The sequence below is a fragment of the Myxine glutinosa genome, chromosome 12 (assembly GCF_964187855.1).
Source record: "Myxine glutinosa chromosome 12, kmMyxGlut1.1, whole genome shotgun sequence".
Taxonomy (NCBI): Eukaryota; Metazoa; Chordata; class Myxini; order Myxiniformes; family Myxinidae; genus Myxine; species Myxine glutinosa.
In genome coordinates, this window is record NC_136272.1 from 77,524,766 (window position 1) to 77,549,720 (window position 24,955).

At 48.4% G+C, this 24,955-nt stretch overlaps 1 protein-coding gene across 2 annotated transcripts in view; it reads left to right on the plus strand.

The window, feature by feature from the left end:
* Positions 1-22,610, plus strand: part of LOC144888355 (uncharacterized) — a 69,999-nt gene extending 47,389 nt beyond the window's left edge. Inside the window, exons 3-4 of one of the 2 annotated variants that reach the window (XM_078766042.1) lie at positions 9,511-9,704; positions 19,956-22,610. In XM_078766042.1, the coding sequence (XP_078622168.1) occupies positions 19,963-21,483 (1,521 nt within the window). In that variant the 5' untranslated portion in view covers positions 9,511-9,704; positions 19,956-19,962 and the 3' untranslated portion in view covers positions 21,484-22,610. The remainder of the gene's footprint in view (positions 1-9,510; positions 9,705-19,955) is intronic. The other variant, XR_013620947.1, reaches the window with a different exon arrangement.
* The last annotated feature ends 2,345 nt before the right edge of the window (positions 22,611-24,955 follow it).

Genomic DNA, 24,955 nt, shown 5'->3' on the forward strand with positions numbered 1-24,955 from the left:
CATCTTTTCCCCCGCCAGATGGAGTTGGCGGCGGGCGAAGGCATGGACTAGCTCCATGCCTTCCTCTAGGTGACGTGCGTACCCCTCCCTCGGCGGGTTAACCACTGTGTCTGGCACGGGACCGCATAGCAAGTCGGCGGGAGCCCGTAACTCCCGCCCATACATAAGCAACGCTGGACTGCATGCGGTGGCCCCGTGCTGGCTGGTTCGGTAGGCCATGAGCAAGTAAGGGAGATGTTCGTCCCAGTCATCCTGACGGGTGGCGGTGAACAGTGCCAGTTGTTGGATTAGAGTTCGATTGAATCTTTCCACCATCCCGTCAGATTGAGGTCTTAAAGGCGTTGTTCTGGTTTTCCGAATTGACAGGAGACTGCACACATCTTTTAGCAATTTGCTCTCAAAATTTCGTCCCTGGTCGGTGTGCAACTCCTGTGGAATCCCATGCCGGCACACAAATCCTTCCACGAAGGCCTGCGATACCACCCCTGCTTCTTGGTTGGGGAGGGCGTAGGCCTCCGGCCACTTGGTGAAATAGTCCATTACAACGAGGATATACTTATTACCTTGGCGGGTGCGGGGCAGCGGTCCTAGAATATCCATAGCCACCCGCTCAAGGGGGGCCCCCACCTGATGTAATTGAAGGGGGGCCCTCATCCTCCGTGCTGGTCCCTTTTTGGCAGAACAGGCGTCGCATCTCCGACACCAGTCCTGTATGTCGCGCCCCATATTCACCCAATAGAACCTCCGGCGGACCCGAGATATTGTCTTTGTCCTGCCCAAATGGCCGCCGGAGCGGGTACCATGCACCTGTTGCAATATGACGTTCTTGAATTTGTCAGGGACTATCACCAGCCAGGAAGTTCGATCAGAGGGAACCTCCACCCACTTGCGATACAAGATGTTGCCTTTCAATTCCAGGGTCTGCCACTGAGCCCAATATGCCTTTGTTTGTGCCCCGAGGGGGGTGACCTCTTCCCCCTTTGGTCTTTGCCCCAATTTGACCCAATTGAACACTGGCCCCAGGACAGGATCCTCCTGCTGGGCCGTGCTCCATGCCAAAGTTCCGAATTCCTCATCTGCAGTTAGTGGCAAAATTGGCCCTCTCACCCGGGTTGCCCGGACAACGAGGGTCGGGTCCGAATCGCCCAATTGTTCCCTCTCCTCGTGTCTCGCACAAAATTTGCAGTTTTCTCCCAGACAAGGACGCCGAGAGAGTGCGTCCGCATTACCATGGGCCTTCCCGGCCCTATGGGCCACATCAAAATCGTACTGCTGCAACTTTTCCAACCACCTTGCAATTTGGCCCTCCGGTTCCTTGAACCGAAGGAGCCATTGCAAGGAGGAATGGTCAGTTCTAACCAAAAATTTCCGCCCGTACAAGTACGGGTGGAAATGGTTCATGGCAGCCAGCATAGCCAATAACTCTTTGCGAGTGACGCAATAATTTCTCTCGGGCCTACTTAAGGCCCGACTATAATAACCAATCACTCTCTCCACGCCCTCCTGTGTCTGAGACAAAACTGCGCCCAATCCTTCCTGGCTCGCATCCGTGTCCAGGGTAAATGTCCCGTCACTAGTGGGGTAAGCTAGAAGGGGTGCGGATGTTAGACACCCCTTCAATTTTTGGAAGGCCTCGTGGCACTCCCGTGTCCAATTAAATCGCGTCCCCTTCTCCGTAAGCCGGTGGAGGGGACGGGCCAACTCCGCAAATTTCGCCACAAAGCGCCGGTAGTAGGAGCAGAGTCCCAAAAATCCCCGCACCTCTTTGATGGTACGTGGTGCGGGCCACTCCTCTACCGCTTTAATTTTGTCTGGGTCCGTTTTTACCCCCTCGCGGCCAATCACGTGACCTAGATAGGCCACCTCTCTTGCAAACAAAGTGCACTTACTCGGGTTCAGCTTCAACCCTGCCTGTCTGAGGCACCCGAACACCTGGTCCAAATTAGCTACTGCCTGGGGGAACGTTTGGGCATGTACCAGGACGTCATCCAGGTACACCAGGCATGACTGCCATGGCATGCCGCCTAGTACATGCTCCATCAATCTTTCAAAGGTGGCGGGGGCGTTACACAAACCAAACGGCATCACAGTAAACTGATACAGTCCCTTACCTGTGGAAAATGCCGTTTTCTCCTTCCCTGCCCTATCCATCTCCACCTGCCAATACCCACTCTTGAGGTCCAAAGTTGTGAACCAATTTGAGCCCGCAACGGCATCGAGGGTGTCATCAATCCTTGGCAGGGGATATGAGTCCTTGAGTGTCACGTTGTTTAGCTGGCGATAGTCCACGCAGAACCGCGTGGTCCCATCCTTCTTTTTGACCAGCACAACAGGTGACATCCAAGGACTTCCCGAGGGCTCGATCACACCTGCGTCGAGCATTTTTTCAACCTGCTCGTCAGCTTCCGCCCTCTTGCTCCAAGGGAGCCGTCGGGCGGCCTGACGAATAGGCCGGGCCTCACCGGTGTGGATCTGATGTTTCACCAGGCCCGTACGTCCAATATCCTCGGTGGACAGGGAGAAGAGGTCCAAATGGGACCCAACCAGTTTGTGTAAGGCCTCCCTCTGGGTACCTCCCAACTCTACGCTGCTACGATTTACCATCTCGCAAATGGGATCGGGCCAATTCCTACTTGTTATTGAAGGCTCCCCCCGGGGTCGGCTCGGCTGGACGTTCTCGCCCCTCACTGTCGCGACTTCCTCAACGGGGGTGCAGCCAGCTACCCTCGTGCCCCTTACTATAGTGCGTGGTTCTGTACTCATATTTATTACTCGGACGGCCACTACCGGTCCGTCCGTTTTTACAAGGGTGCGGCCCACGATTAAACCCGGTATGGACTGCGCTGCCACCGGTTCGACCAGGCCGCAGGACTCCTGCCATGTTGGGCGAGCTGCCCATCGGGCCGGCACTATCGCCTCGGCCCTTGGGGGGATGGTCACGGCCTCGGAAGCCTCCAGCTCCGCTCTCTCGGCCGTGCTCACTCCCCCTAACGGCAGCTCTTCTACTCCCACCTGCAGGATCCCCCGGCACAAGTCGATTTTACAACCGCTGGCAGTCAACAGGTCCAACCCTATTAAACATGGGTCGCACACCTCCGCCACCCAAACATCTATCTCCCTCCTTACCGACCCTAACTTGAGGGTCACAGAACCACGCCCTATGATCGGGGCCGTTACCCCGGTAGCAAGCTGCAAACTATAATTTTGCAGGCGCTGGATCTTATCCCAGCCACCTGCGCTCGAATCAAGGACCACAGGGCTGATGATCGTGGCGCTAGCTCCTGTGTCCACTACGGCGTCTACCCCCACGCCGGCAATTTTGCATCTAATTGTCAGGCTACCGGTTCCAATTTGGCCACAATAAATGACCTGTCGCGTCAATGAGGGCTCTCCTCCATCCTCTGCTGCCGAACACCGCCCTACGTGCCCGACACCTTCTAGTTTCCCGGGGTCTGGCGGGGGGGTGTCTGGGGTCGGCTAACCCGCTCCCCCCTGGGCGGAGTTGAGGACCTCAACTGCCGGGGATCATCCCGGCGCGCGTTTCGACAGTGCCGCGCCAGGTGACCCAGGCGGTTGCAGGTATAGCACCTCACCTGGTAAGGTGCTTGCCTCCGGAATTCCAAATTCCCCCCCCTGTAGGTCCGAATTGGATTACCCGCTCGTGGTCCACCGCGGGCCACCTCCGGGGCCGCCTGCCATGGTCCAGGTCCTGCCAGGCGCTGGTCCACCAGCCTCCGGACCATGCCCGCCAGGTCAGGACCCACGTCGGGGGCGGGCCCCCTAAGGGGTCCGCCCTCCATCGGGGGTCCCACCTGGCGGACCGCCATTGCGAGACGCTCGCCCCCCCGGGCCAGGGGCCTCGCTGCTTCCCAACGGGCCGCAGCGTCAGCCGCCTGGCTCAGAGTCTGCGGGCGCCACATGGCGAGCTGTTGCCGGAGCTCAATATCCGGGAGGGCCTGGATAAAATGGTCCAGCGCCAGGCTTTCCCGGGAATCCGCTGCCATGCTAGCATGTGCGATCCCCACTGCGCGGCGAATGTCGTGGGCAAGTTCCCCGATGGCTTCCTGGGGCTTGCGCTTTCGCAGCGCGAGCTGAGCTTTAACAAGCTCGCTCTGCTGTTCTATTCCAAATCGATTAATTAGGGCGTCGCGGAGGGCTGGCAGGGTGAGAGCACCCGCTGGTAAAGCCGTCAGCACCTCCGCCGCCGCGCCGCGCAATGCGGCCACCAGGTGTACTCCACCTTCGTCCTCACCCCATCCGTTACCCTTACACACACAGTCGAACTGCGCCAGGTACGCGCGTAGATCACTCTTGCCGTCATACGGCGCGAGTGGGACCTTGTGGGACCACCTCGTATGCGAGTCGTTGCCCGCCGGCCGGACCCCGTGCGTCGCCCCTTGCGGGGTCAGCGCGGGGCCGAACCGGCCGGGCCCCCACAGTACATTACCCCCAAGGGGCTCTCGTGCCTCCCCGGTCCCTCCAACAACTACCCCTGTTGGTGTCGATGCATGGGTCACACCTCCGCAACCCGCTACCCATTCCATACTCCCACAACCTTGCTCACCCACACCTCGCACCTCTCGTTCCATACCCTCCGGACCAGCCATACACCTCACTCGTGGCCTCTCACGAACTTCCGGGTCTATCTCGACCCCCAAGCTTATTAAATCACCTGGCGCATCATACGCACGACCATATTGGTCACCACTTACACCGGGTCCTCTTTCTCTTCGCTTCTCCTCCATCACCTGCGAATCCCTCATCCGGTTAATGAGCACATCATCACGATCCGAACACAGACTTTGGACCAATTCTTTTACTTCCTCCTTTATCTCTTTCTTATCCTCTCTCCGTCGCTTCTTAATTTCGCTCACCCCTTCTTCCACTTCTTCTAATTTTTGCTTCATCTCCTTCATCTCTTCGTGCGCCCCTTTAAGTTCTTCCTCTAACTCCACTTTATTTTTTTCTATGTGCTCCCGCACCTCCCGCTCTTTGACCTCCATTACCTCTACCACCTTGTCCATTTTCCTCGTCAGGTCCTCATGTACCGTCTGACACTCTTTTTTAATTACCCCTACGTCCTTTTTCATCTCCTTCTGTGTCGATTTTAAACCCTCTATTACCGCTGTGTTCTTCTTTACCTGGTCCCCCAACTCCTTTTGTCCCACTGTCAGTTGTTCTACTCCCAGCGTCAACTCCTCTATACCACCTTGCAATTTTACAGTCCCCTTTCTCACCTCTTTCTCCATGCGCTCCTTACAGTGCCTCACCTCCTCGCGCACTCCTCCGACCTCCTCACTCACTCCTCTTCTGATCTCCTCTCCCATCACTTGCATCTCCTGCCCAGATGCCACCCTCATCTGCTCCATTTCCTCCCTGTGAGCATCCAGTTTGGTTTCTACCCCCATTCTGACCCCCTCTATCTGCTGCCCCATTTGGTGAACTTCCCTTTCCGCTTGGTCCCTCATGTCCCTCAATTTGCCTTCCATGGTGTTTTCTAACCCCTCTAACCCTTTTTGCATCCCTTCCATTTGATTCTCTTGAGCGGCCATTCTGTTTTCTACCCCCGTTAACCCCTCCTGTATTTCCCCTAATCTATCGTCTAATTTCTCAAATTTCATGTCTAATCCCTTAAAATTATTGTCTAATCCCTTAAAATTATTGTCTAATCCCTCACTGGTACCCCTCGCTTCGTCCCTCATTACCCCCATTTGGTTTCCCATTACCCCCAATTGCTCACTCCGAGCCCTCGCTTCATCCCTCATTACCCCCATTTGGCCCTCCAATCGCTCACCCTGAGCATCCATCCGGTTCCCCATTCTGTTTGCCATTTCTTCATTATTCTGGGCCATAAGGGCCTTCATTTGTATAAAAAACAAGTTCCAATCCACCGGGGGCGCTGCCACGGTCGCCGGCGCGGTGACCAGCGAGGCGCCATTTTGCGTGCTTGCTACCCTCGCTGTTTCGCTCTCCTCACGTGTCTCAATTTGGTCCTGGACCGACCCTGCTTCACTCTCCCCTACCGGACCCCAGCCGTCTTGATCCGCCATAGCGCGACCTTCAAAATTCGAGTTTCGTAACACAAATCCAAATTTTGCTGTTATAATTTCGTCGAGCGCAGTAACCGCGGGACCGCGCTCCGGATCGATTTTGTCGAGCGCAGTACGCGCTCCGAATCGATTTTCCCTCCCAAAATTTGGGCCTAACTAATTTAGTCCCGGGTCCGAATCTCACTCCTCGACACCAATTGTTACAGACACGACTTTGATGTTAAGGTGGGCCGAGCGGAATGGCCGTCGTGTCCGCACAAATTACCCGATTATACTCGACGTTGACGGAGCCGCGCTACGCTGGATCAATAAAGGAAAAGAAGACACCCGGCTGGATTATAATGACAGACACCAATGTTTCGATTCTCAATTATATTCGTACGGAAAGGTTAGATTACAGGGGCTAGAGGTATATCACAGGAAGACAGGCACTTAGACACACTCTTATATTGACCCCGGACAGACGACAGGTAAACGGGACAACGGCTGACTCACACGGGGATTGATGGCGAGGAAAGGCAGATAGCGATGGCTCAAGGTGCACTCTTGGCTCAAAGCAGGGTACAGTCCGGTCCAGAGATGCGGGGAGGTCACAGCGCTCGGAGGGGACGTTCTTTCTCAGGCGGGTCTTTCTCTCTCAGCGATCGCAGGCAACGTTCTTTCTCAGGCGGGGCGCATCTGACTCAGCGCTCGCAGGTACCTCTTTCTCCAGCTGGGGGCGCATCTCTCGGCACGTCCGCTAAGTCGCCACGTATATCCGGCGGGGAGTGACACGCCCTCGGCTCGTTAGCTCCGCCCCAGATGGAATCGGTCCGCCCTTCTGATTGGGTGCGGGGGGGTTACCAGGCTCCGCCCTTGACGAGGAGCTGACAGCCAGCCCCTCTGGTAACCCCGTGGAGCGCCGAGCCGGTGTGAGGACGCATCCTCCCCCGCGCCGCCGCCATCTCCTCTGTTGTTGTTGTAATTGTTGGGGAAGAAGATGGAAGGAGGTATGGAAAAGGTCCTAAACTCACTACTGATGCCATATAATCACATTCTGGTGCAACGAAGAGTCATAATTAATGGAAACGAGGCCTTAACTGACATAGACTAAGAATAACTAGCAAGATGTCCGAAAGTTGTCTACGTGTGGTGCGGTGGACCTGGGCACGACATTTAATGGGGGAATAAGGGGAAGGTCGGCTCTACTGATTGTTGTTTACAGACAATGGGACTAGGGAATGGGGGATTGGGGATAGTTGGGGAGTATTGGGGAAAATAGGGGAATATTTACAAGCGGATATGGAGGCCAAATTCCATATTCGCAACAATATACACAAAGAATTAAGTTAAGCACCCCCCCAGTTTTTTTACAACCTCGCACATTACAAGTTTGTTGTCGTCAAAACAGTGTAATATACCCATGATATTGCTATATTTTCTGGAGAAGTGATATTATGGTCACATAAAAACATAACAATCATGCCGTTTTCAATATTTTATTCTGAATAATTTAAGGTGAAATTTTTTGGGAATTTTAGGCATATTTTCACCTCAATTTAAGTATGGAGCTATAGGTCCATCACGGACAGTGTGGATGACGTTTATGTTTTCTAACGTACAGTCATTGTTCTGAGAAGACCTCTAGCGATCTTTGTGTCAATAACGTGTGTAGGACCCACGTGATCGGATCACTGACTCAACCCTACGTCTCATAGACCCTGTAAGCCGTCGTATGCGTTGCTGTGGCAGGTTGTTCCATTCCCGATGTAATGCACGTTCCAATTCATCCAGATTGGCTATTGGAGGGACCATCTTCGCAATTTGTCGTCCCAACATTGGAGGGACCAATATATATTAGGGGTGCTTAACTTAATTCTTTGTGTAGGGGTGCTTAACTTAATTCTTTGTGTATAGTTTTTGGCCCTATCTCCCAATGTTGAAGAATCACTTTAAAATTCTTGCAGCCGGATCAGGATCCGAATCTTCACCAAAATCTAATCATTTCGTCCAAATCCGTCCACAACTTTTTGAGATATCCCGCTTTATATAGTTTTTGGCCCTATCTCCCAATGGTGAAGAATCACTTTAAAATTCTTGCAGCCGGATCAGGATCCGAATCTTCACCAAAATCTAATCATTTCGTCCAAATCCGTCAACAACTTTTTGAGATATCCCGCTTTATATAGTTTTTGGCCCTATCTCCCAATGGTGAAGAATCACTTTAAAATTCTTGCAGCCGGATCAGGATCCGAATCTTCACCAAAATCTAATCATTTCGTCCAAATCCGTCCACAACTTTTTGAGATATCCTGCTTTATATAGTTTTTGGCCCTATCTCCCAATGGTGAAGAATTACTTTAAAATTTCTAGTAGCCGGATCCAGATCTGGATCTTCACCAAAATCTAATTATTTCGTCCAAATCCGTCCACAACTTTTTGAGATATCCTGCTATATATTGTCTTTGTCCCCATCTCCCAATGGTGAAGAATCACTTTAAAAATTCTAGTAGCCGGATCCAGATCTGGATCTTCACCAAAATCTAATCATTTCGTCCAAATCCGTCCACAACTTTTTGAGATATTCCGCTTTATATAGTTTTTGGCCCTATCTCCCAATGGTGAAGAATCACTTTAAAATTCTAGTAGCTGGATCCGGATCCGGATCTTCACCAAAATCTAATCATTTCGTCCAAATCCATCCACAACTTTTTGAGATAATCCGCTTTATATAGTTTTTGGCCCTATCTCCCAATGGTGAAGAATCACTTAAAAATTCTTGCAGCCGGATCCGGATCCAGATCTTCACCAAAATCTAATCATTTCGTCCAAATCCGTCCACAACTTTTTAAGATATTCCGCTTTATATAGTTTTTGGCCCCATCTCCCAATGGTGAAGAATCACTTTTAAAAATTTTAGTAGCCGGATCCGCATCCGGATCTTCGCCAAAATCTAATCATTTCGTCCTTGTCACATACGCTATATATCTGCCAAATTTCGTCCGAATCCGTCCACAACTTTTTGAGATATCTTGTTCACAGACAGACAAGCAGACAGGGGGGAAAACATAACCTCCATGCACCCAAAATCACGTGTTCAGCAGAAATTTTCGCTGGTTTGATAATTTCTCAATACAATTGTGATTTTGAGTTTCCACCCGAACGACGCCTCTTTTATCCATCCCAAGGTGTGTGGGAGGTTTGAGAAATTTCTCGATACAATTATCATTTTGATTTTCCATCTGTTCGAAGCATTTCATATCCACCCTTTCTCGCGGCAGATTTGTCTGTATTGGTTATCACGTGAGAAACGCGTCTATATTTTGTTGACATCACGAGTGCTTGTAACATTGTATTTTGTTATATTAATGTTATCGTATTAATTTGTGAATGGAATGATGCTGTTTGGAATGAAAACACAGCTCGAGTTTAAAGGAGAATGAGGAAATGATGTGAGGGTTTCCACCTGTGTCATTTGCAGATTCCACCTTGACTTGGTCGAGAAACATTTATCTGCAATATTTTCTTTTCCCAAGTCTTTCACGAACCAGCTGTCCATGCCTGACGTTCGACTGAAAGTGGCACAGAAATGTGGAATTTATTGGTTCATGCTTTGACATTTGCCGTTTCCACATTGTCTGTTTGCTTTTGGCATCCCACCTGTGCGTGGCACAGGTACCTCGCTCGTATTATGTACTTACCAATTATTTTTTGCTTTGCTTCTGTGGCATATGCTGATGTGTCGGCATTTCTTCCCTTGTGTTGGCGAATGCGCTTTCACAAAAGCACTGTTTCTGAACCTTAAATATAATCTATTTTAAGTGATGTGCAATTCGATGGAATGTTCTGCCTTCTCTGATCCCACTTGGTCATTTTCATGACTTATTAGTACACATCGGATTTTTATGTGAAAAAATTAAAAAAATATTTTTTCACATAAAACGGCTTTTTTGCGTGCAAAAAAATTATTTTGCTATTTTCGGAGAAAAAAAGAATTTCGCCCTTTTTCGGGAAAAATAAAATAAAATGCCCTTTTTGGTCGAAAATGTCTGGCAACGCTAAAAAAAATTGGGGAATTTTTCGAAATTTTAAACTGCGATCGAAATTTTTAACTGCGATCGAAATTTTTAACTGCGATCGATCTCAAAAACAAAACGTTGCGTCCACTTGCGTGCGTTGCGTCCCCAGCGTGTACAGCAGTGAGGCGGTGTACTACAGTGAGAGAGTGTACACAAAGTGTGAACAAGTCTCCTATCAAGATGAGTGCTGCTCTTCGTGACAAGTGGCTGAAGGAATTCAACGCTGGCGCCGATGGGGCCACCTTCAAGTACGTGTCGAGTGACACGGCTTTCTGTCGAGCTTGTGAAAAGACTTTCCGGGCGAAGCAGAAGTCTGAGCTGGCCCAACATGTCCGAGGAGACCGCCACAAGAGCAATTTGGCCTTGAAGAAGAAGAGGATGGTCACGCAAGCCACCATGGAGGACTTTGGTGGCGGAAAGAGGCACAAGTGCGACGTCGTGGCTCAGGAGCTGTGCCAGGCCATGCTGGCCGCTGGCATCCCATGGTCGAAATTGGAAAACCCTGCCCTCCGGTCGTTCCTGGAGAAGCACATCACTCTCCAGATCCCCGATGAAAGCTGGATTTGAAAGCACTACCTCGACAAGTGCTACGACGAGGCCTTGGCGGGGATCCGTGCCGACCTCGGACAGCAGCCCATCTGGCTGTCCGTCGACGAGACGACCGATTCGGCAGGTCGATATGTGGCCAACATCATCGCGGGACGCTTGTCCAAGGAGGGGTACTTTCGTCCCCACCTCGTCCAGTGCATGTTTCTGGAGAAGACCAACTCCGGGGAGATCGTGCGTGCAGTCAATGACAGGCTGCGCTATCTTTGGCCTGATTTCAAGCCGGAGTGCCTCAAGGTCCTCGTCAGCGACGCCGCGGCCTATATGATCAAGGCCGGCCATGCCCTGAAGGAACTCTTCCCGGACTTGCTGCATGTGACTTGCGTTGCCCACGCGCTCCACCGTGTCTGCGAGACAGTCCGAGAAATGTTCAAGGACGTCAACGACCTGATTGCCATGACGAAGAAGGTGTTTGTCAAAGCCCCGTCGCGTGTTGTCTTTTGGAAGGAGCAGCAGCCCAATCTTTCTCTCCCCCCAGAGCCCATTCTGACTCGGTGGGGGACGTGGATCGACGCCGCGGTGTTTTACGCCGAGCACTTCGAGGCCGTCAAGGACATTGTGGACCAGCTGAACGATGACGACGCAATGGCAATCCGGAGTGCCAAGGACCTGTTCGGAAAGGCGGACATCAAGCTCAGTTTGGTCTTCTTAAATGCCCACGTGTCGTTCATCCCGAAGATCCTTAAGCAGCTGGAGGAGGCCGGCATGGAGCTGGCCAAGGCCTTCCAGCTCCTTGATCAGGCCAAGGAGGAGCTCGAAAAGATCCGAGGCTGCCGTAAGGAGATCCTGCTCACCAAGTTCAAGGCGGTGCTGCAGCGCAATCCCGACATTGGTGTGCTGAGGACAGTGGCTTTGATCCTGGATGGAGATCAGCACGGATCTGAGGTTGGTGTGCCGGCTGGAGTCAAGCTTGCTGACATCCCCCTCTTGAGGTACTGCCCCATCGTCAGCGTCGACGTGGAAAGGTCCTTCTCCGTCTACAGAAACGTCCTCACCGACCGCCGACACCGCCTCACCAAGGAGAACATTACCAAGATAATGATTTCAAACACCTACTTTAACCGTTCCTAAAAGGGTCTTGTCAATTTCTTCTAGTCCTCTACTTATCAAACAATGCGGTTGCAATAAAGGTACCTGAACGTCATTTTTACCTGTTTACTAGCCCAGAGTGCTTAATGTTGTGCAGGAAAAAGCTTACCATTTTTTGTTCTTTTTTTGACTGATTTCTGAAAAACTTGGTAATAATAAAAAATGAATAAAACGGGGGAAAAAAATATTTCGGGATTTTTTCACATAAAAAAAAAAAATTCCCACTTTTCAAAACATAAAAGGCCTATTTTCTTAACATAAAAATCCGTAGTCTACAGTTATTAGCATGAGCTGTCAATCCTGAGTCACAAGAAAAGGATGAACGTTGTTTAATTGGCCTGTACTAAACGTGCTGTTTGAAGAGTTATTGCAACTGCTTGCTTCATCTATCTTTTATTCCTCCCTTCAGTTCTGTTTGTTCTTGTGAATATATTTTCACATTATATATTGTCCCTGATCCGCCCAAACCCTCCCCCAAAGTTAGACGTTATCTTGTTCAAATTCACACCAAAACCATGGAGCAAGAAGCCATTTGTTTAAAATACATCTTTCAGGTAGGCCTCTCACACTTTTCATCCTTTCCCTGAGTCTTCCACATTTTAGGGATGACCTTTGTACAAATGCTTTCAGGGAATCTTGTCCCTGAGCCTTCCACATTTTTGGGAAGACCTTCATACAAAGGCTTTCAGGGAATCTTGTCCCTGAGCCTTATACATTTTTGGGATGACCTATGTACAAAGGCTTTCAGGGAATCTTGTCCCTGAGCCTTCCACATTTTTGGGAAGACCTTCGTACAAAGGCATTCAGGGAATCTTGTCCCTGAGCCTTATACATTTTTGGGATGACCTATGTACAAAGGCTTTCAGGGAATCTTGTCCCTGAGCCTTCCACATTTTTGGGAAGACCTTCGTACAAAGGCATTCAGGGAATCTTGTCCCTGAGTCTTCCACATTTTTGGGATGACATTTGTACAAAGGCTTTCATGGAATCTTGTCCCTGAGTCTTCCACATTTTTGGGATGACATTTGTACAAAGGCTTTCAGGGAATCTTGTCCCTGAGTCTTCCACATTTTTGGGAAGACCTTCATACAAAGGCATTCAGGGAATCTTGTCCCTGAGTCTTCCACATTTTTAGGATGACATTTGTACAAATGCATTCAGGGAATCTTGTCCCTGAGCCTTCCACATTTTTTGGAAGACCTTCGTACAAATGCTTTCAGGGAATCTTGTCCCTAAGCCTTCCAGATTTTTGGGAAGACCTTCGTACAAATGCTTTCAGGGAATCTTGTCCCTAAGCCTTCCAGATTTTTGGGATGACCTATGTACAAAGGCTTTCAGGGAATCTTGTCCCTGAGCCTTCCACATTTTTGGGAAGACCTTCGTACAAAGGCATTCAGGGAATCTTGTCCCTGAGTCTTCCACATTTTTGGGAAGACCTTCATACAAAGGCATTCAGGGAATCTTGTCCCTGAGTCTTCCACATTTTTGGGATGACATTTGTACAAAGGCTTTCAGGGAATCTTGTCCCTGAGTCTTCCACATTTTTGGGAAGACCTTCATACAAAGGCATTCAGGGAATCTTGTCCCTGAGTCTTCCACATTTTTAGGATGACATTTGTACAAATGCATTCAGGGAATCTTGTCCCTGAGCCTTCCACATTTTTGGGAAGACCTTCGTACAAATGCTTTCAGGGAATCTTGTCCCTAAGCCTTCCAGATTTTTGGGAAGACCTTCGTACAAAGGCTTTCAGGGAATCTTGTCCTTGAGCCTTCCATATTTTTCTCATCCTCACTCCTCTCCCCAAATAAATGAAGTCGTTAGCTTGAGCAAAGGTGGATGAAGTTGTTTTCACCCATGTATGTCTGTTTGCCTGTGAACATATTTCAAATAGTTTTGGATGGATTGGGACGGACCTTGGTGGACCGGTTGGGTGTTTGACAAGGACTAATCGATGCGATTTTGGTGAAGATCTGGATCCGGATACGAGTATTTTTTTTATTTTATAAGTGATTCTTCTTCTCCTCACCCGCTCTCCCGCCTCCCACTCCCAACTCCCCATTTCCATGTTTCTTCATAGTAATAAATGCATGGCCTGGCCCCTTCGAGGTTTTTTTTTCTTATCTGATGTGATTTGAGCAGGTCATTCATGGTTTGGGGTTTTTTTTTTTTTTTTTTTTTTTTGTATACAAGATCGAGGCTCGTGAAAGAGCGAAAATTAATCACACAGAAAGACAAACAGACACATAAAACAAATAACATCGGGAGCGGTAGACAAGATGGGGAGAGAGGGGGAAGGACACAAACACAACATTTGAGAGCAGGGACCGAGAGACATGGAGACATCGAGAGATCTGTGGGAGGGAGAGGGCTTTGGGGGGGAGGCATGTGAAGGGGGGAGGCATGTGAAGGGGGGGAGGCATGTGAAGGGGGGGGGGTGGGAGAGGTATAAACATATGGACACTGCCAGGATTTCCAGGAAATAAGTTGGAATTTCAAAAAGGTGGATCTGGGGTGAATTAGTGGGGGTAGAAAAGATCAAGGTTATGGATGGGGGAAGATAAGAGATGGTGGTGAACAGCTGTTTTAAAGACCTGGAGGGAGGAGAGGGATTGAAGGGAGTGTGGGAGTTTGTTCCACAGGCGGGAGAAAAGAGGAATGAAAGAGTGAAGGTGAGCAGAGAGCCGAGATTTCGGCAGTTTAACCATCAGAGGGTTGCTGGCAGATCTTGTGCGACCTGTAGGAATATTTGGGGGACAGAGCACGGAGAGAGCTGGGGGAGCAAGGCCGGAGAGGAGTCGGTAGAAGACAGAAAGACCACCCACCTGCCTGCGGTGAGTGAGTGAAAGGCCCTCAGAGATAGCTTCATCGCGGGAGATTCCAATGATTTTGAAAGCTTTGGTTTCAACAGCGTGAAGCCGAGCCAGGTGTGAGGCAGGAGCACCAGCCCATAGGGGAGAACAGTATTCCATTGAGCTGCGGATGAAAGCCTTGTATGTGGTGAGGAGCTCAGGTGTGCCGAGGAAGGACTTCGCACGACGGAGGATGCCCAGTCGGCGACTGGCTTTGGAGGCCAGCTTGGAAATGTGGTTTTCCCAAGAAAGATCATGGCAGATAGTGAGACCCAAAAGCTTGAGTGACAGAACTTCTTGGAGAGGATTGTTGAGAAAGTAGATGGGAGGGTTGTCCAGTCGATCTTTCCGGAGAGACATAGTAAGAGAGTGAGATTTGGCAGGATTGAAAGACATGTTCCACTTGTTTGACCAGTCTGTGATTTTGTCCAGGTCTTCAGAGAGTGAGGAGGCTGCAGACTGCCTATCTGAGGGAAGAGGAATGGAGCGGCAGAGAGTGGAGTCATCAGCAAAGAGATAGAGAGGATTTTCCAGAGAGTCAGAGAGATCATTGATAAAGACCAGAAAAAGCACAGGGCCCAGCACACTTCCTTGGGGAACTCCAGCCTGAACAGGAAGGGGAGATGAGAGAAATCCATTCAGGGCCACACGTTGACTACGACCAGAGAGGAAGTCCGCAAGCCATGCATGGAGATTTCCATGGATACCATAGGAGGAGAGTTTGGTGAGCAGAGCTGGGTGCCAGACCGTATCAAAGGCCCTTGATATGTCAAGGGAGACAGCTCTGATTTCCTGTTTGGCATTCAGGACCTCCATCCATTGTTGAGACAGCAGAAGCAGCATGTCCAGAGTAGAGTGACCTGGTCTGAAACCAAATTGATGATCAGAGATCAAGCCATTGGAGAAGAGGAAAGATTTCATATCCGAAGCAATGATGGATTCCATGACTTTGCTGATAATTGGGAGCAGGCTGATTGGTCTGTAGTTGCAAGGATCTGTTTTTGCACCTTTTTTGTGTAAAGCGGTAATGTTAGCTGATTTCCAGGATGCTGGCAGATGACCTTGAGCAAAAGATAGGGTGAAAAGAACAGAGAGAGGGTGAGATAGAGCGGCAGAGCAGGATTTTAGGACCCGTGGGCTGATGCCGTCTGGTCCAGTTGCAGAATCAGAGTCGAGGTTTGACAAAAACTCCTCCACCTTGTCAGGAGAGAAGGACACAGAGTCCAGGAGCATTTGGGTTCGACTGGGAAAGGTGGGAACAGAGAGAGATGGGTTTGGGACTAAGGATTTCGAGGCGAACACAGAGTTGAGGCATTCGGCTTTGTCACGTGCGATGTCAACTGTGTGGCCATTTGAGGTAAGGGAGGGGATGGAGGGGGAACAAACACCAGAAACGGATTTGACCAGACGCCACCAGGATTTGGAGGAAGGAGACAGGTTTGAGAGTTCATTCTTGAGTGAGGAGAGATAGTGCTTCCTGGCACTCCTGAGGGTAGACACACACTTGTTCCGAGCTTGGTGGAAGGAACTGAGATTTCCTTCAGTTGGATTAGCCTTCCAAGAGGCAAAGGCAAGTTGTTTCAGGGCAACAGCCTCACCACAAGATTCAGTGTACCATGGACGGGAGGAAGGGTAAGACAATTGAAGGCGAGATGGGATAAATCTGTGCATGAGGGAGATCAGTTTGCTTTGGAAGAATTCCCAGGAAGAATTGATGTCAGAGGCAGTGGAGATGGGAGACCAATCCAGACGATTGATGGCTGCTTGAAGACCGTCCCAGTCGGCCTGAGTGAAATGCCAGACTCGTCGACGCTGAGGAGGCTCTCTGAGAATGGCCAGAGAGATGTCCACTTTGACAAGTACATGATCAGAAGAACCGATTGGAGCAGAAGAAGAGCAGCAGACATTAGCAGGGAAGTTTGTCATAACCAAGTCTAGAAGAGAAGATACTCCATTGGCTGAGATCCGGGTCGGGAAATTGACAGATTGTGTCAATCCCAGTGAGTCACAGAAGTCCTTTGCTGAGGTGCCATGACTAGTGAGAGAGGAACCCACACCCAACCAGGTGGCATGATGACAGTTGAAGTCACCACATATGAGGAAGAGAGAGTTGGGATGAGTGGATAGAAGTTGGTCCATGTTGTCAGAAAGGATAGGAAGCAGGAGCAGGATAGCAGGATAGCAGGATAGCAGGATAGTCAGGGGTAGCAGGATAGTGTACCCAACTAACACGCAAAATTTGTATAACGTTGTTAAACATTTGAGCAATGTTTAAAGGCTCCTGTTAAGGTTGAGTGTTAGCTGGCTTAGCGATTTGCACACTCGCCTCTGAGCTGTCTCACCTGGGTTCGAATCACGACCTGTCATCCTGTTGTTTTGCACGCAGGACGATCCATCCATGTGTGCGTCATCCATCCGAAGGATGTTAAGATGGAGGACCCGTCTCCCATCGTTTATTTTTGATGTTCACACCTGTCCAACAGGATGGTGTCGAGGTAGCACGCTTACCTTTGAACCGGCTAGTCTGGGTTTGGATCCCGACGTGCGTATAAACCGTCGGATTGGTGCTTCATAGCCAGGTTGTTCCAGCACAAGGTGCGTCATTCTTTGGATGGATGTTAAGATGGATGCTCCACCTAGTAACATGAGTTGGTGGGTGGTAAGGACCACGTGGTGTCTTTTGATGAAGAGAGGGGCAGGTTATCCGCATAACTCCCAATTTCTGCCCCCACTTGTTCCTGAGAGGAGAAGGGCACTACTGGGTCTATTTGCCCGGAGAAAACGCAAGCAAGGCGCAACAACAATCCGTGAGGCCACGGTTGTGATGATGACGACGATGATGAATGTTCACAGTAAATGATGATAATGATAGGTTGTCCAATGTAATGATTTTCCAAGTACTGGAATCTTTTTTTCCAGCCATGTAAATGAAGGCTTCTGCGCATGTTGTTATGCACTTGTCTGTATGAGGGTCATTCAATAAGTTTTGTCGTCCCACCTACATAATGGATGGTACAATTGTGAAACTATTCTTGTCATGTTATTTTCCATAATCTCTTTCCTATTCAATGAACTTCGTCCATCTGTCAACAAACTATTTGATCCCAGTAGAGAAGTCTTCCTACTGAAGCGTCCTTAACGCAGCAGACATGGCTGTGTACCATGTAGTTGTTTGATCGATATACCTGAAGTTTTTTGATCGATATACCTGTAGTGTTTAGATCGATTAGACCTGTAGTTTTTTGATTGGTATACCTTAAGTCTTTTGATCAGTATTTCTCTAGTTTTTTTATTTATACACCTGTCGTGTTTTGATCAATATTCCTCGTTTTTTATTATAGTATACCTGTAGTTTTTGATCGATATACCTGTAGTTTTGATCGGTATACCTGCAGTGTTTTGATCGATATACCTGTAGGTTTTGATCAATATACCTGCAGTTTTTGATAGATTATACCTGTAGTATTTTGATCGATATACCTGAAGTCTTTTGTTCAGTATATCTGTACTTTTTACGACGTAGCTCGTAGGGAAAAGCCATCTCGAACAGTGTTTGTCGTATGTATACATATGTATGTATGTATGTATGTATGTATGTATTGTCATGCGAATGCCCTCGGTTAAGACCGTGGGATCGCGGATAGCCTGAACGAGCTTTAACTCCGAAGTGACGATCAATTGTGGATTTGACTATGCAAGCACGGGAGGAAGAAGGGGAAGAGGAAGAAGCGGGAATCTACCTGACGCGATCCGAGCAGTCTTCAACCCTGCAAATTAATCTCACACGAACACGGGATTTGGAATAAAATGGAAAATAATAGAAGGGTTTCAAAATAAATATCGGGACAGGGAAACGCGGTGATAAAAACTAAATCCTAAATCGGGATCCCGCACACCTCACTTCACATACAAGCACAGGGGAAATAAGTAAAATAAAAGAATCGTCGTGTTTGCGTTTGTGGATGCGAGCTTATCTCCGTCTGACAGTATGATGGATCGTCTGGCTCGAGCGCATCATCCGACACATAGTGTATGCGGTTATGTTGCAATTAACAGGGGAGTGAAACTTTCATATAGAATCTTGAAACTGGTACTTATTGACTTCTTTAGATCACATAGGACTCAAAACCACCTGTTTCCAATTTTTTCCAGCATGGATAAGCACTAAATCCAAGATGGCGGCCATTTAACATGATAATCGCTTAATCGCCAACTATTTTGGACATTTGTAATGGATATAGTTGTCCAGTATATCGTTGTATAGGTTTTTTTGGTCACTGAATTCATTGAAGTACTTATCTATCTATAATTCCAGTAATCTGTGTGTGTCTGTGTGTCTGTGACCGCTGTTTCTCGACAACCACGGGTCCGATCTAATTGAAACTTGCCAGATATATTGCTGGGGACCTGAGGATGTGCCTTTTCAAGGTTTCATATTAATCGGAGAAGTAGTTACCGAGCTATGTCCAAAAAACGATTCAACCAATCAGAGAGCAGCGAGCTATCACGTGTGCCGAACGTGGCGAACAGACTCTGCCTCGGACGGCACATTTGAGAGCGTATTCATTTATTTCACGTTGGCAAACTATGTTGGCGTTAAACTATGTTTTAAAACTAATTAAAACTAATTTGCGATTCATCGTAACTGCGATATGCGACCTTCCGGACAGTCAAATGAGGACGTCACTTCCGGACTTACGGATAGTCATAGTGACGACGTACTGATGCTGAACGTGGCGAGCAGACGCTGTAAGGTACGATCGATTGTAGTACACGTTTATAATAACTCTGCCGATACAGGCCCGATTAACTGCAGCGCCATCCGAGCTGCGGCGTCGGGACGATACATTCATTGTACGGTCACATCACGCACTTACGGGCACGCCCATGGGCCCATGGGCACGCCCATGCATGCATGGGCGAAGACATTTTTTTTTTTTTTTTTTTTTTTTTGGGCAAGGAACGGGCACCCACGTACGGGCACGTCCTAGTATCATCAATAACACAAAGCATAAAGTGAATAATCATCCAATATGAGGTATAATTGGTGCCATATGGCATGGCACACCCATATAAATACCCAATGAACGGTACACAAATATTTGGGTTATAATAATGATTATGTATATTTGTTTTTCAGCAAAATAAATCTGTCCTGATCGTTCTATGGAAGACTGCATGGCATGAGCCATAATAATGTAACCACAGGAATGGATGCATGGGTGCAATCTGCCATGAAATCAGAGTTGACCAGCTTATGAAGTGTCCATTTCTAAACATGTATTTTCTTTTCTACTTGCAGGTAAATAATGGCATCCGAAGCGGAACCTCTGGAGAAAAGGGCACGTACCGAACTAAATTTCAAGCTGCGCATCAAATGTCAAACTTCAAAAGAAGAACAATTAAAGGAACCCCCACAGTCCCAAAAGCAATCAACGTATGACAAATTTCTAACAGCGGTTCGTTTGAGAGCGCAGTTTGGAAACACTGACTTTATTGCACTCAACGAAAAAATTGGACAATTGACAGCACAAGATTTATGTGACAAACATATTGTGTGGCACAGAACGTGCTATGCTATGAGCACAAATAAAGAACATATAATACGTGATGAAAAGCGCTACAACCGAGCGTGTGCAACATCCGATGTTACTCTCCTTAGTAGCCGAACCGTGGGGAGACCAACTGCTTCATCAACACTTAGTGCAACGGACGAAGAGCCAGTGTCAAAAAAGTACACCCGATCACAGTTAACTGCATATGACAAAACAGAATGTTTCTTCTGTCAAGGTAAAATACAAGGTCCCTTGCACGAATGTCAATCAGCAAATATTGGAAAGCAGATAAAGGACATAGTACACCACTCCAACAACCAAGAATGGAAGGTTAACTATGCCACTGTCCTATCTGACAATGATGCGCTGTCACGTGATATTGTCTACCACAAGAAGTGCATCACCGAACAGTGGCAGTTTCTAAAGCAGGGAAATGCTGCAGACAGTGGATCATGCCCTAAGACAGCTGACTGCTGCAACACAGATGCCAGTGGGCCGACAGTACACCACATCACGGCTGAAATTGAATTCTTTGCCGAAATACAAGATCGCATCAACGAGGGAGAATTTATTCCAATGGACGAAGCAGAAAAGCTATACTTATCGAAGATGGAACAATACAACATCCAGTATGTCTCGAAGTTTTCTAACGCCAAGTCCGAGCGGAGGTGGCTACGACAAAATATCGAGGAAAATGTTAATCTCGTTCAGTTCACACCATTACCGAAGAAGCCTACACTGATACATTCCAAAGCTGCACAAAATTCTGCAGTTGATGAAGCTGTCAAGAACAACACAGACGATGACATGAAGAAGTTATTTGAAGCAAGCAGAGTCCTACGTAAATTGATCCAGGAAACAAAGAAAGACCCGTGGGTTTTCACCGGAACACTCGAAAATAGTGAGCATTGCGTAGTGCCACAGGAGCTCCACAGCATGGTGCTTTGGATCACGAAAGGTACAACTACAGTTAAAACTGAAGCTCATGCACAAGAGTTTAATAGATCTGCGTCAATCGTCTCTCAGCAAATAGTACAAGCCCACAAATCTAATCGGCAACTCCTGTATGACCCAAAATCACCAGTGGCTGCGTTTCGATCGACAATTGTAACTCCTATCACACTCGGCGACGGAAGATTAAACTCAAACCTATCTACATGGCCATTGGCGCAGAACGTGCAGCAGCTTTGCCAGGATTCCACGCGCTCACTGGATGTGATACCACTGGCCACATCCAGGGAAAGGGAAAGCCTACTTGCTTCAAATCCTTCATGAAGGCTAGTGATGACGTAATCCATGCACTAGCTGGGCTTGGTGTTGGTGTGTATCCATCTCCGGAGGTGTTGGCTAGTTGTGAAAAGTTCGTGTGTCAGCTCTTCAAACCTGGTTATGAATCAGCTAAAGCACTCCGGTGGCATATGTTCAAGCAACTCAAGGGCAACCAGGGTGTAGAGAAACTACCTCCAACTCAAGGATCCATAACTGAACACATTCTGCGAGCACACTTCCAAGCTAACATTTGGGTGCAGGACACAGTAGCTGTTCCAAGTCTTCTAGATCCAGTATCGTTGGGATGGAAACAACTAGATGACGGACGTTGTGTTCCTGTGACGTCGAAAGTTCTACCGGTACCAGAGGCTGTCGTCGGCCTCGTGAAGTGTTCATGTATTGCCAGCAAATGCAGTGGACGGTGTTCTTGCAAGACCAATAATCTGTCATGCACAAAGCTTTGCAAGTGTGAAGGTGCTGAAGGATCATGCACTAATGTTGCAAATGAGGAGACAGAGAGTGATGATGATGATGACAGCGACAGTGATGACTAATAACGTGGCAGATAACTAGCATCCGGATACATGTATAATTGAGCATCCAATTTGATATGTGTATGAACACCATTTTGTTTTCCCCATGATTGTTAGATACATAACATGCCTAGGTAAATTTCCATAACACAAGTATGTTGATAAATGGTTTGATTTTTCTGTATATGGTGGCCACCATCTTGGACTTATTCTACGACATTAATGAAAACATTGAAAACTTCTTAAAGAAGTAACATACTTGGTAGAAAAGAATATATTGTAATCACAAAAATGTCCTTAGCTTATCATTATACATGTACGTAAATAAATGGTTCAGATATAAAAATATCGTATTTTTTCGAAATTTGGTGGACGCCATCTTGGATGTTGTCAATGGATATGAATGAAAACATTGAAGACAGTCTATTTCATACAACCATATGTAGATACAAATATATTGTAATCAAAAGCATGTCCATAATAAGCTTATCATTGTGCATATATTGAATACGTTGGTTCAAATATAACGATTTATTGCTTTTTCGGTATATGCTGGCGGCCATCTTGAATTTTGCCACTGGACATAAATTTAAAAATTGGAAACAGGTTGTTTTGTGTTCAGTGTGATTATAGAAAGTAAAAAATCACAAGTTTCCAGATTCTATATGAACCGTTCACTAAATAACACAACGACCTACACTAACAGCTCCGGTTGGCGTGTACTGCCTGGTCTTTAGCGCGGAGTGGCCCTCGGCGCACCCGCTCGTCAGCGCTCCAACGCAAGCCTCGCTCGTCGTTCACACACCAACGCAAGGAAGAGAATCGACGGCGTTCCTTCTCTCAACCATCTTTCAAACTGCTCTTTCCTCCACCAGGTCTGAAGCAAGAGAAGGCCCAGCGCGAAGGGAAAGTCAGGAGCAAGAGGCCAAGGGAAGAGAAGAGAGGGAAGAGAGCAAATGCCGGCAAGCGAGTCATTTTTGTCACTCGCGATGTGACGTCAGCCCTCCTCTCTCCCAACCAGTGCCTCGTTTCTTGGTGGTCTTTCACGCCTTCCGACGTCACCGGCGCTTGTCCTTCAATCAGCGACCTGCTTCTAAGTAGTCGTTTTGTGCCCTCCGCACTGATTGGCCGAGGTGTCAACGGTCGGTGGCCAATCAGTGTGCCGCTCCTTTACCTTTCTTACCCCTCCAATCACGGGGAAGCTTTTTTCCCTTGCCCGACCAATTATACGTTCTCCTGGGCGTGGCTCCCAGCCTGCCTGGCACGATGTTTGGCGCCCATGGTGGCGTACTGCGTGGCTGCTGCCTGTTGGCTCTTCCAAAGTCATTGTGGTGGCTGGGGAATTATTTAATGTGTGGTGCGCTGATGGGCCTATCTAATGTCCATGGGATGTATTGCCATAAGGGACACTAGGATTCGCACAGAGGAAACGACACACAAGGGAATTTTACCCATAATTCCTGTACTAATTAGAATGCCCCACCCTCTTGTGGCGGGGACAAAGATACAAGCTTAATCTGACATTCGGGCTACAGAACTTATTACATCTAGATTCGCTATCATGACAGCCGGACACCTACCTATGCAGATCTACCCGGATCTAGATATTCCTCAACCCCTAATTTTCATAACTATGTATTGTCGCGTCCCTGGGAATTAACACACCTGGGTGACGGGTGGCCAACTGAGCTTTAACTCCGAGGAGTATACTCAACTATGGCGGTAGTGACACGCGTGGAGGGTATTGGAGGGCAGCGAGAGCTTACCTGTAGGGACGGACGCGGCACAGGGGTTATCCGATTCCCACAACAAATAAACGGAGAAGACAAGAAATTGAAATTCCACAAATAAAGGGTTTAATCAAAATCAATGCAATACAATAAAAACCAATGACACTAAAATTCCTAACCGAGGGACCCTCCATGAGGACTCAAATAGAGACACAGGGAGAAATAAACGAAAGTAAAAATGTGTGTGGTGCGTTTGCCTGATACTCCGCCTGGTGTCCCTGACCGTCTGGGGCCGTCATAGGTTCCGCGTCCCTGTGCGGGAAAATACGCCTTGGCGCGAAGTTGCGTTCCCCGCTAGCCGCCGACGTAAAGCGAACAGGCCCTCGCTCCTTCCTAGTCCCTCCTGCTCGGCCGCACCGAGCCCCGACGTTCCTCCCAGGCGCACACGGCACCAAATGCCACTGCTACGAGCCAACACCAAGGAGAGAGAAAGATGAGAAGGAGGCGTCCGCCCTTCCCCCAGCCCGGAACAGAGGGATCGAAAATGCGACTGCTCGCAGCGAAGGCCAGCATGGAGAGAGAGAGCACAAACTGCGAGCGCCTGTGACCAAGTTCAGAACGAGAGAGAGAAAGATGGCGACCGCTTTGCCTTTTTGTCCCTGGTCCTGGAACGTTCTATGATGACATCACATGCATGCGAATCAACGAGCGCATCGCATCGCTCTATGGCCATGACCAATCATCACCTTTTGGGGCGGGACCTCATGGCCCTTCTTGCCGACCCTTGTGATGACTCAGCTGGTGGCGTCAGTGGTAGTGTTCGAATGTCAGGATCCGGTCGGGGGTTATGTGATTTCGTGTATGTGCGGATCGCATGGCCGGTGTTGCGTGTGTCATAAGGAACGAAGGGAAAACTACAGAGGCAACTACATACAGGGAAAGTTACCTTATACCCTAACTAATTAGCATAGCTCCACCCCTCACATGGAGACAAATATACACTTAAGCGACATCCGGCCGGCCCTACTTAGTTACAGGAAGGTGGCTACGCGACATACGGAGCACATTACCCGATACAATCTACCTGGACTAAGGTATTCCATTGCCTACCCCATAAACGTAACTGTATGTATGTATGTATGTATGTATGTATGCATGCATGTCCCTTCAAACGTATACCAATCAGAGCTGAGGATCTGGTCACATGACAGGGTG